Consider the following 12474-nt stretch of genomic DNA (forward strand, 5'->3'; position numbering starts at 1 on the left):
TATATATATATATATATATATGCATGCATCAAAATATGTGTGTGTGTGTCATGTACCTCGGTCTTCTAGTTGGCATCCACGGTATAAGACCCCTCGGGTTGGGGGTTCAAATCCCCTCCGACACAGTTGGCCTTAAGGATGTGGTTCTCGAAATGGTAGACTAAAACAAGATACAAATAAGAATCGAGCATGATTCGCGTTGCAAATTTGTGTATAGACTACACCGACTCAGATTATGCAAGAGATATAGATAGGCAGAGATCTACAATTGGTTGTTTATTCACTTTGGCAGGAGATCCAATTAGTTGGAGGCCAGTTCTTCAATCTATAGACTACACCGACTCAGATTATGCAAGAGATATGGATAGGCAGAGATCTACAATTGGTTATTTATTCACATTGGCAGGAGATCCAGTTAGTTGGAGGCCAGTTCTTCAATAATCTGCTATTGTTTTGTCTGCTACGAAAGCTGAGTACATGACAGCCACAGAGAAAATGAAGAAAATATATAGATGCTAGGCATATTGGATGACTTCGGAGTTGATCAAGAGTCTCTGACGGTGTTCTGTGACAGTAAGAGTATGATATACTTTGTCACAAATTTATTTCATCATGCCCTTACTAAGCATATTAACATGAGCTACCACTTTGTTCGGGACTTGATTGAAGAAGGCAATATTCTGTTGAAGAAAATATATACGAAGGAGAATTCAACAGACATGCTCATAAGGGTACTACAAGTCCAGAAGTTAACATATTGCAGAACTTTCATGAATATCCAAGCTCATGACTGATTGCTCAGTCAGACATTTTGAACAACTACACGAGACTTGATTTCTTCGAGAGTGGAGGTACTTAAGCAACCAGCTTGGTGCAACTGAATTAGAGTTTGAGGCTCATTTAATCATCTCTCACTTATTTGGAAGTAAGAAATGAGGTGAAGAGTGTTGCTTTAGGATATTACTTTAATTGATTTGTTTCTTTTTTGTTCCTTTCCTTTTATTCTCCAAGCCTCTTGTATATAAGAGGACTTAATGTTCGCGAGAGAGGAGAGGTGTGTGGAAATTGTAACCTAAGCTGTTCTTTCTTTCTCCCAATTTTGATACTAGTGCCCTACACGTGAACTCAGGCGAATCGACTTAATGCCAAACCACGTAAATCTTTGTATTTGATTGTTGTGTAAATTTCTACGCTTCCACATTATTTCACATAAACAATAATGCCCTAAAAGCATTTTCACTATTTATCTCACCTAAAATATATTTCACAGAGCAAAATTCCAAATCAATCCAAACAAAGCCTAATTTAAATTACTCTTTGACATTTCTAAATTATGTCCCTTTAAAATGCTCGCTACTCTACCATAAACTTTAAACAATTGGCCCATAATCTTTTTTAATCTTTAATTACACAAGGATGACCCACCACCTTCAATAGAGTTTAAAAAATGCATAAATAACAATTGAATACAAACATGACTATTAATTCACATCATAATTAACCTAAATTGATATTTAAATAAAATAAATCATATATAACTTACACTCTTATTCATAAAGAATAGCAATACATCTTTGTCTGCAAGCATTTTTTATTTTTCCAACTCTGCATCTAAGGAGTTCTCTCAAAGTTACCCTAAACAAGTCTTCCTTACTTTTAAGATGGCTTCTTAAGTTTAAAATTACAATAATATAACATAATCAAAGATAATTTGGGTTGAGGCTTTACTTGGGACATTTTCTTATAACACACTATATCCTTATTCAATCCTTTTAATGTCCTCTCACATGATAGCTTTTGCTTTAGATATTCAACTTAATACAAGAGTTATAATTAAAACAATACTATACATCTCATGGTTGAGCTGAACACCATTAACAAGAGAATATAGCCCTAATTCATCTTTCCACTCACTACACTTCATGAATGCAATTTCCAATTTGACATTCTTAAAACTACTATTACCATTTAGGTACCATCACCCTAGTGCTTGCAATCATTTTCTAGAACTTCTCAACTGAAAATTCACTCTACCCTAACCTTATACTAAAAAATAAATCCTCTACCTCCAAATTTAATGTTTTTATATCCAATGGTAAACACGACGAATTATCAAATCCATTTCATAATCAAACACCATTAATAGTTGAAGGGTATAAATGCGATTTACGAGTATTACAAACCTACCTAAAAGAAGATTCATCAAACTTTCCAAAAAGATCATGTAATGTTACAAACCAAACTCAATTGACACCACTATTATGATACTTCTTTAAAGGTATGATTAACTAGAGCATCTAAATCAACTCAAATGAATTAATTTCATACCTGATAACTTAAGATAAAAAAATCTTATTCAAATATAACTCATACAAAGATTAAAACTTACTCAAATCTTATGCAGACAAAATTCGAACAAAATAACGTGTTTCAAATTTTGTTCAATGATTTGTTCGAGCTCTATTCAAATTTGTGTACAAAATTCAAATCTATTACTCTTCTTCGGACTTTACAACGAATGTTTGAACCCTAAATTCAAAATGGATGTTCAAGCCTAACTTCAAATGAGAGAGTTTAAAGTAGGAATCGGGTAGGTTCCTTGTTTGAATGTTAGTGGAGCTATAAATGCCAATGATTATGACTTATTATTAATAACAAAGGCATTTATATTTAAAATGAAACACACCGGACATATTGTGAGGTAGAAGAACGATCATCAAAATATTCCAACAACAACACAACAACAACAACAACAAAGCCATCAAAATATTCCAATACTACTAAATATATACAAAAGTGTAAAGGTTGATTGATGCGTTTATTGCTGAATGTGGAACATATATACAATGAGCAGACACTGCCAATACACTAATCTTAAGCTCTACATTCAATTCGACTGCCACCCAATCCTGTACATTTTGTCAAATCCCTCTCTATGTCCAGTAAACTTCTATTTTAATGAAAGAGAGATTAAATCACAAAAGAATCATATTCTAACCTCCAGGATGTCGCCGTCCTTGAGCTCCGTGTGTGGTAGAACGAGCTGACCATTGACTAAAACCAGCTTTCCTTCATCACCTAACCTTCTGGCAGCATCAGCTGCAGTGCTGCCTGATCTCAACCTCATTATCTCTCCAGTGGGCCATTTTATGATCACCACTTCTCCAAGAGTAGCCATTTTAGAGTAGCAGCCTCCTTGCCTGCTTTCACCTAAGGCTGCTCCATGCCGAACTTGTTCCTCCCATTGAAGCATTGTTCTAAGCAAATTCACCTATAATGTCATCAAAGTGGAAGTCAACACTATTGGGAAATGGGCAGAGCATTGTTCAAACAAAGAAGAACAGAACAAAAATTAGCAAACAACATTATTATCAGGCTTTCCAAATGATGTCGGTTTTATCACGATCGCATTAAATTTCATTATGGGTTGGCCGTTCAAAAAATACATCCATAATTTCTATAAAACTAATGTGGATGAAAAATAGAACAAATTCTCAAAACATTCTTTAAAAAAAAAAAAACATAGACCTGTGATGCTTAGGCTACACAAGTAATAAGAACATAGAAAAAAATAAAAAAAGAGCTTCCAATTCGTGCACAGGGAAAATGGACTTACCTGTCTATTTTGCAAGTTATTATTTCTGAAAAAAAAAATTTGTTTGTGAATGACTGATGCAAACCTTGTTATTGATACCATCATCAGTTTCCCAAGTTGATCTCCTCGTGCAATTTGAGGTCGATAGAACAGGAACCACTTGCTTCCCCTCAAACACAGCAGACACAATATTCCAGTACTCAACTTCCTCGTTCTCTGACATATCTATTACCTGGATAAAAGTAGACAGCAACCGGTGAAACTGATCCTCCTACAAAAGAAAAACAAATTAAGCAATATCAGGTGGTTGTTAACATCCACTATCGGTACTCAAGATAGCCAAATTTCCATGTTTAAAATATGAATAACTTCGTTTTTTGAATAGTGGAAGAAAGGCGCATATCTAACCAAAGGATACAAATAGTTTACAAGCCAGTGAAATAACTTATGCATGCCAGGTTATGTTTCAAAAATATTATTTCACTACATTAAACTACAAAATTCATGCGATAATAGTAAATAATTTAAGAGTTCAGTATTGCCGGTATAAGCCAAAGCAACTTTAGAGAGAGAGAGAGCAGAAGAAGAAAAAAAGAATATCCCACGTTTATAAAAAAGAATTCTATCAAATTTCCAAACACAAAAATGATCATCAATGTAAATAACAGGCCCACACATGAAACCAATTAATTCCTGGCCTCTGAAGGGTATAAGAACACTACATTCACCAGAAGCAGCATATACAATGAGAAAGACAGGATCTAGCTGAAGGTATAATCATTTGTAGTCTGTTGTTACGGCTTTGGCGTTAATGAGGACCAATGGCAACCATCACAAGCCTAGTGGATGAGTTCAAGAACGCATCAATAAATTCTAGTGGCTTTTCTCCAAGCAAACTTTTGAATAACATCTTTAATTGTGAGTTGTGTGTCACAGACAAATAGTCCCACATGAGCTAGGTGTAAGGCCGAAAAACAGTATTTAAGTCCTGAGTTGCCCACCACCCATAAGGGCTCTTTTGGGAGGTGACAAGTGGTATCAGAGCAGATTACTGTCTGCCAGGTGTGTGGACTCTCCATGATCTAGTGGGACCCTCGGTGGAGCCGATCAGTGACGAGGGCGTCACGTGACTGGGTGGAGGAGAATGTCATGAACAAATAGTCCCACATGGGCTAGGTGTAGGGCCGAAAAACAGTATTTAAGTCATGGGCTGCCCACCACCCATAAGGGCTCTTTTGGGAGATGACATGTGGCTCCAGTTCAAAGATTCTCCCACACACTTCATCAAGATCCTCACTCAATCCAACTAAGAATTTAAACAGCCAATTTTTCTCCATGATTTGTCTGTGTAAAGTGTCATCTCCAAAACACTTCTATTTGTGCTATTCTAGTAGATCTGACTTCTTGCCAATATCGAGAAATTTGAGTTGGGTAACAGGGGATTCTTCCTACCTAAGTTCATGGAGAGCTCTTTTAATAGAAACAAATTCATGTATTTTTAGAACTGGAAAAAGTTTACTTGGTAGCATCCCAAATCTCCTGTTATATTGGGAAAAAAAAATCTAATTAGCTAGAATATTATTGTAAAAGACGGTTTTTAAAATAATATATATCTTAACCAGCAATATCAATTTATAAAATAATCGATGAGCCAGCTCCACCTTATATAGAGACGAAGGGAGGGGGGTTCGACGACGATGCAACTATAAGAGAAAAAAGAGAGTAAAAATAGGACGATCAAAAGATACCAAGACACACAAATAGCACACAAACTGAGTAGTCTAAAAAGGAAGCCACATGCTTAGTACGGACCATACATGTGCAAGCTAGTGAGCAAGGAGCCAAGCAAATGATTCGGAGTGTAAACATCATTTTCTTTTCTTCCTCATTTCCAATCAATATAAGCCTAAAAACTAAAAAAAATTGTTTAGGCCATCTATTACAAACTCAATTGGAAACCATAGGTATTATAATATTAAAATAAAAACAACAACCACTGACCGTTATTAATATGCAAACTAAATTGTTTAGGCCATATTATCCATGTTCTGGAAAAGACAAGATCAGAATTGCAGATGGCTCCAATAATTTCATTGCCGGTAAAGGGTATGTTGTTCTAAATATTGGTCTAACTCTGGAATTTGTGTTGCATGTACCACTGCTGAAGTACAACCATTTATCCGCCAGTAAGTTGAAACATGACATTGATTGTGTTGATCATCGTTCAAAGAGAATGATTGAAGCTGCTAAAGGGGAAGTTGGACTCTACTACATCCAAGAGAAAATCACGGAGAATAAGGATGTACCAGTCAGTAGTTGAAGCCTATCTTGAGTCACTAAATATCTCATTATGTTGTTGCATTATAGTCCTAGTTTCAAATATTTAAAAAATTTGTATGCATTGATGTTTTCCAATCAAAGCTTTGTAGTTTCAAGTGTGAGACGTGTCAGTTAGTCAAATATCACTGGGTTCATTATCCACCCCACACTTGCATACCTTCTGCTCATTTTTCACTCATTCACGGCTACATATGAGAACCATCTCTCACTGTCAACTACACCAATAAATGGTGATTTCTTACTCTGATTGATGACCACAGTCAGATGATGTGGGTCTATATTTTAAAAGACAAATCGAAAATTGTTTTCACTATCCAAAACTTCTACATCTTCATTTTGACCCAATTCAAAGCTTCAATTCAGGTCCTTCGAACAACAGTGTACAACAAGATGAGAGACTTACAAGGCGGCAACAACAGCGAGAAAAAGGCTAACAGAAGGTGGAGGGAAGGTTGTCGGTAGCTGGGGCAACAGTGGATAGCAAGGCGACGGGATTATGGGGCAGTGACATCGAGGCAAAAAGATAGGAGAAGGTGGAGGTAAGGTTGCGAGCGGTTGGGACAGTAGCAAAGGTACCAGAGGAATGATTTGGAGCGGCTGGGAGTGAGCAGTCAGCAGTAGGGAGAGCAGGAACTACAGGAAGACAACTGGGAGGTGAATGTCGGGGAGGCTGCAGAGAGAAGGAACGTATGGTAGTGAAGTAGGAGGGATGCGAAGGATAACACCACCAAGGGAGAGAGATGCAGCCTAAGCACCACTTGACCCATGGGGGAGAGTCACCACCTCAGAACGAGATACAATTAGAGCACAACTCGTCCTCGAATATAGCCCTAAAAGGGACAACCTGGAAGCCCACGACTGTCCTAATAAAAAACACAATGAAAATTGACCTAAAAAACATATTTATAGACTTAGAATAGAGTCCACTCTAAATAGAAGGAAAATCAATGTAAACCCATTTGGACTGGTACAATAGCAGGCATCGCGAACAGTTCCATGCGGTATTGTAACAAATCGGGGCACTGTATTAGAACATGTGAAGGGGTCGGGAGTCCTTGCAGCAGCAACCGCGTCAATTGTAAGGAAGGGTTATGAGATGTGACATAGAGTTTAACTGGGTTATACCAACTAAAGATGGTGGGGCTATATATCTATTAACAGTCTTCTTCCAAGAGCTTATAAATACCAACAATGAGGTAAGGCAAGGAATTACTGTTTACTTTTTGAAGCAGCGGCAACAACAATAATAACAACAAGCATTTATCCCACTAAGTGGGGTTGGCTACAAGAATCATTTTTCTCCATTGTGCTATTGAGTGTCAAATTTTCATTTAATTCCATAAACTAAGATCATTTTTTATACAATATGCCCAAGTCTTTCTAGGTATACCTCTGCTTGTATTAACATAAAGTCAAATCTAAAACATCTACCTCCTAACCAGGTCATCAGATGGCCGACCTTTTAATGCAACCAAACCATCTAAGACTTCTCTCTAATTTTGTCTGCCACTAGAGCTGCAGCAAACCTATCACGGATATATTCATTTCACATTTTGCCGCTAAGTGTAAAGTCACTCATCCACCTAGGCATTCTCATCTCAACAACACTTATCTTAGTTTTATTCTTCTCTTTTAAAGGCCAATATTCTGCGCCACAGAGCATTGCAGGTCTCGCTACCATCTTATAAAATTTTGTTTTAAGTTTAAGCGAGTGCTTTTCTATCACAAGATAGGCCCAAAGCATTCCATCACTTCAACCAACTAGCTTGAATTCTACTAATAACATCCCCATCTATATCACCATCACTTTGAACAATAGACCCGAGAATTCTAAAGCATTCACACTATTTAATGATTTGATCACCCATAGTTACAACTCTGTTACTAGAGCTACTACTAAAATTACATTCCATGTATTCAATTTTAGTTCTACTCAAAAAAAGACCTTTAGACTCCAATGTGGATCTCCATAATTCAAGTTTTTCTTGAGCACTTTTTGTAGTCTTATCTACAAGAAGAATATCACCAGCAAAAAAGCATAAACCAAGGTACATACTCTTGTAAATATCCAGTAACAACATCCATAAATAAAGCAAAAATGATATGGGCTTAAATTCGATCCCAAATGTAATCCAACTGAAATAGGAAAATATTTGGTCAATCCTCCTATTCAAAACACAAGTAACAGCTCTAGTATACTCTAGTATACATATATTTAATTACTTGAATATAAGTCATATCAACACATTTCATCTCTAAAGCTCTCCAAAGGATATCTCTTGGAACCTTCTCATAAGCTTTTTCTAAATCAATAAAAATCATATGTAGATCTTCCTTATTCTCTCTATTACTTCTCCATCAAACCGCTCAATAAATATAAAGCTTCCATAGTAGACCTGTCAGACATAAATTCAAACTGATTATGAGAAATCTTTATAATATATCTTAACCTACGTTCAATTACACTCTCCAATAATTTTAAATTATGACACATCAGCTCAACTTAATTCCTCTATAATTTGCACACTCTTGTACATCCTCTTTATTCTTAAAAATGGGACAAAAATACTCTTCTTCCACTCTTCACACACCTTTTTAGTTTTTAAAATAATATTAAAGATTTTAGTAAGCCAAAAAACTCCTAAAACTTCTAAATAGTTCCACACTTCAGTTGGGATAACATCTGGGGCCAAAGATGCTAGACATCAAAGGAAAATAGGAATCGGCTGGAGCTTCTAGAAGGGTGAGTCTCAACTCTAGTTTTCTAAGATAGTCCACAGGAATTTCTAGAGTAACTTCTTTTTTACTAATGCGACGGTAAAAATTAAAAATTTTACTATCACTAAATCACTAGGATCAATCATATTTTCAGAAACTTCATTACAAAATTTAACAAAATAACACACCCGCCTATGTTGAATGTCCTTTCCTAAGAAAAGCACTTTTCGGAAAAAAATATTAAAAAAAATATATTTGTGTCTTTTCCAACCTTTAAGCTCAATCACTCATTGAGCATCAAAGGGCTTCCAAGATTTAAAATCTCCAAGTTTTTCAAATAACATTTAAATCAATTGATCTTATGCAAATCCAAGCTCTATCGGGAATGAAGAGAGTTTGTGGCATGCAAAAATCTAATTGGAATAGGTGATTGTATTATAAATGCAGCATTCATTAACAAAAATTGATACTATAATAAAACAAAACTTCTGAAACAACACATTTTATATAATGAACCTTGTGAAACATCCCATCTCGACACAAAGTGTACTTCTCCAAGCATGTGCACCAATCTCCGTGACCAGGTGCAAACCACCATTGAGCGGAGACCTGAAATAATATGAAACGGATTAATATACTACCAGAACAAAATACATTAGTCATTTAAGAAACAACATTTAAGAGATCGTATATTTTACCATGGTCAAAAACATGATTAACAAGATTTACAGCAAATGAGCTTAGGCATAATTCGTTGCCAACCTTAGTAAAATCAATCTCATGAAATACATGGAAAAAGCTATAATATTAAACAGTTTCAAACAAAAGGTCTTTTTTTTTTTCTTTTTTTTTTTGATAAACAGCAGTTCAATCATTTTACCTTTTTTTAAGAATTTTGAAGATTATAATAGACTACTTTAGCAAGTACTTCAATTCTATGGATTTAATGTTGAGACAATTGTTTAATATTGAAAGAACAATAAGGATCATGTAGAAAAAAACATAATTATAATTGAAATGAAGCCTCAAGTTCATAAACATAGTAAGTTAACATGACCAGAGGCTAAAAGAAAAAAAGAATTCTGTCTGCATGTAATTTTGCAAAACTTGTTTTTTTAATAAACTGAAAAAAAAAAACCCCTAAAATTAATTATTGAGCAAGGAAATATATGGTCTATAAGGGCATTAAAAAAACTAAAAAAAAAATCGTTACTCACTGAATTGATTACTTCAAAAGGAATTGATAAAAAAAGGGAAAACTTTCATAGAACAAGTGTTAACACAACAAAAGCATTAATGCCAGCTTTCTGAATCACTTGATCAAAGGCTGCATCAGGTATTAATAATGATTATAATGATTCCTAACATAAAAATCAATCCTCACTGAATTGATTGCTTCAAAAGGAATTGAAAAAAAATGGGAACACTTTCATAGAACAAGAGTTAGCCTCTGATCATATTAAGAAAGACAATCTTTAAGTTTCTCAAACACGATTATCTTCATCAAAACGCAACAAAAGCATTAATGCCGGCTTCCTGAACCACTTAATTAAAGGCTTCAACAGGTATTAATAATGGTTGTTATGATTCCTATCTTTCTTCATCCTCCACAGAATATTCCCAACAGTTCGGATTTGATTTTATGAATCATCCACCATTCATTCTATTCATGTTCTCAAATGTTCATTCCAACAATTCTGAACAATTTTTAGCCATCAAAACCTAAAGCTTAGATGGAAAAATTTTGGGTCTGTTTGGGGCAGTTACAACTTATTAATAAGCTTCTGATAAGTAACTGATCCGGATAAAGTGTCGATCAGCAGTTTCAAATAAGCTAGTTGGTTGTTTTGTTTGTGTTGTTGAAAAACAGTTGTTTTGCAACTGTTTCTGGATAAATTACTATTCCTTCAGTGTAGTAATATATTTGATACTTGAGAAGAGAAAAAATGATTTCAGAACAGTACAAAAAATAAGATACATACCTCACATAACAGTGAGTATCAAAATTGATAAAAAAAATATTATTAAAACTACAATTAAAAATATGATGATATTAATTTTAAAATCAAGACTGCGTATGTCACGAGCTACGTCGTCCTGTAGGGGTACCATCCAACCCCAATCACTATCGGCAGTAGAATATGCCGTACTATCTGCCCACAAGAAGAAGTCACACTTCTCTGTAATACCCCACGAGTACCTGTAGAACTGTCTTCCGTAGCTATGTGTCTGACGTGACGTCAGTATGGAATTTTGTAGTCCACAGTGGCAGAACACTTGTTCAGAGGTCCCAGAAATCCTGGAGTTATCTTTCCTGAATGATTCAAAGACATTCCATTAGTCAAAACAAAAGTTAAAATTGCTAAAAGAAGTATTTAATTACAATTTTTTTTTGCAGGCGTAAGGTCTTAGAGAACAAAGTATATCAACCAACGAATCTGTCACTACAAGAAAACAACAGACCTTGTAAAAAAGGGGTTCTTGGTTGTCTTTAACTCATTTAATATTAAACTCATGTGTGTCACATATGCATATCACAAAAAAAGACCGTCCAGAAGTACCTCAAAACCCCCCAACATCGAAAAGAAAAGAGAAACTTGGTTATCTTTATCAGGATTTCACATGTGACACCAAACAACAATAACTAATAGACGATCCAAGAGAACCCACAAGATCGAACTTCTTATCATGGATCACACAAACCCACAAAAAAAGAACGAAAGCAATTGAAAAAGGAGAAAAAATAATTACAAAAAGCATAAAACTTAGAATATCTAAAATATCAATCACATATGGAAACATAAAATAAACATGAACTTTATTTTCTACATAAGTAAAAATCGTTCAATCAACCAAGAATGGCGTATGTGATCCGCTCTCGCAATTCAACCATTTCTGTTGCACCCTCGCCATCCTGGGTGTAACCTTCATGTGACTGCCTCTAGTTATGTTATAGATTGACCTACATGAACTTCAAATGCTTCTGGTGGGACCTACATGTGATCATCGCCACCTAAGTTGAAGTCTACATCCGTTCGAGAACGATGTCGTCGAATGTAGTTGTGGAGTGTCATCGTAACCACTATAATCTGCATCTGTTTTGGAATTGGATATGTCGGCATATCAAGCAGTATGACACATTTCTTCTTTCATACTCCAAGTGTTTTTTCAATTACGCCACATAAGTATGAGTGTTTTTTGTTAAACATTTCATTCCTGCCATGAAAAATACTGGTGGATCTTTTGATATCAGGAATATGATATCTCGTATATGGAAATGACTTCAGATACCCGTCTGCAAGGGATATCGAACATCGACCAAGTATTATTTATCTGTCACAAATACCATAATTAGTAATACACTAAAAAAAACGAATGTGATAGATAACTTAACGAATTTGGAGGTGGTTGAGGGAAATTGTGACTTCGGTTTCTTGTCAAAATAACAAAAATATAAATATCATGTGCGTTGTCTTCCCAAACAACAATCATAAAAGTAAAACATATGTTGAAATCACATACGACAATCACATTGTGTGGGTGATCCACACCGTCCATATGTATGTAATCTTTTCAATATTGAATATTCATGCATCCACGTGGGTTCCGTCAATCGCTTCAATACAGTTCTGTCAGAGAAATATAGGTTGTGATAGTCATGCAAGACATATTGATGTCAGAATGAAATATGTTAAAAAGAAATACATTAAAAAATAGCATATACCGTGGGACATTTGCAATCTTTGTTGGAGTGTCAAATGTCAGATTATCTGCTTGATATTTTTTGTTGATAAACTGACAAGAGCTTTCAAACCCACTGA

At 35.2% G+C, this 12474-nt stretch overlaps 1 protein-coding gene and 1 long non-coding RNA gene across 2 annotated transcripts in view; both read right to left on the reverse strand.

Annotated features, from left to right (window-relative positions):
• Positions 1–2755: 2755 nt before the first annotated feature.
• The window catches only part of LOC110023091, a 77664-nt gene continuing 67945 nt past the window's right edge, over positions 2756–12474 (reverse strand). Inside the window, 3 exon segments of the mRNA XM_020722319.1 lie at positions 2756–3271; positions 3681–3866; positions 9170–9262. Of these exon segments, the coding sequence (XP_020577978.1) occupies positions 2987–3271; positions 3681–3866; positions 9170–9262 (564 nt within the window). The 3' untranslated portion in view covers positions 2756–2986.
• On the reverse strand, positions 10870–12458 carry LOC110023092. The gene is made up of 3 exons (XR_002293844.1): positions 12378–12458; positions 12176–12282; positions 10870–10967 (listed from the first exon to the last, which is right to left on the reverse strand). It is a non-coding gene; the product is annotated as an uncharacterized LOC110023092 (long non-coding RNA).

Source organism: Phalaenopsis equestris, unplaced genomic scaffold (genome assembly GCF_001263595.1).
Source record: "Phalaenopsis equestris unplaced genomic scaffold, ASM126359v1 Scaffold000210, whole genome shotgun sequence".
NCBI lineage: Eukaryota > Viridiplantae > Streptophyta > Magnoliopsida > Asparagales > Orchidaceae > Phalaenopsis > Phalaenopsis equestris.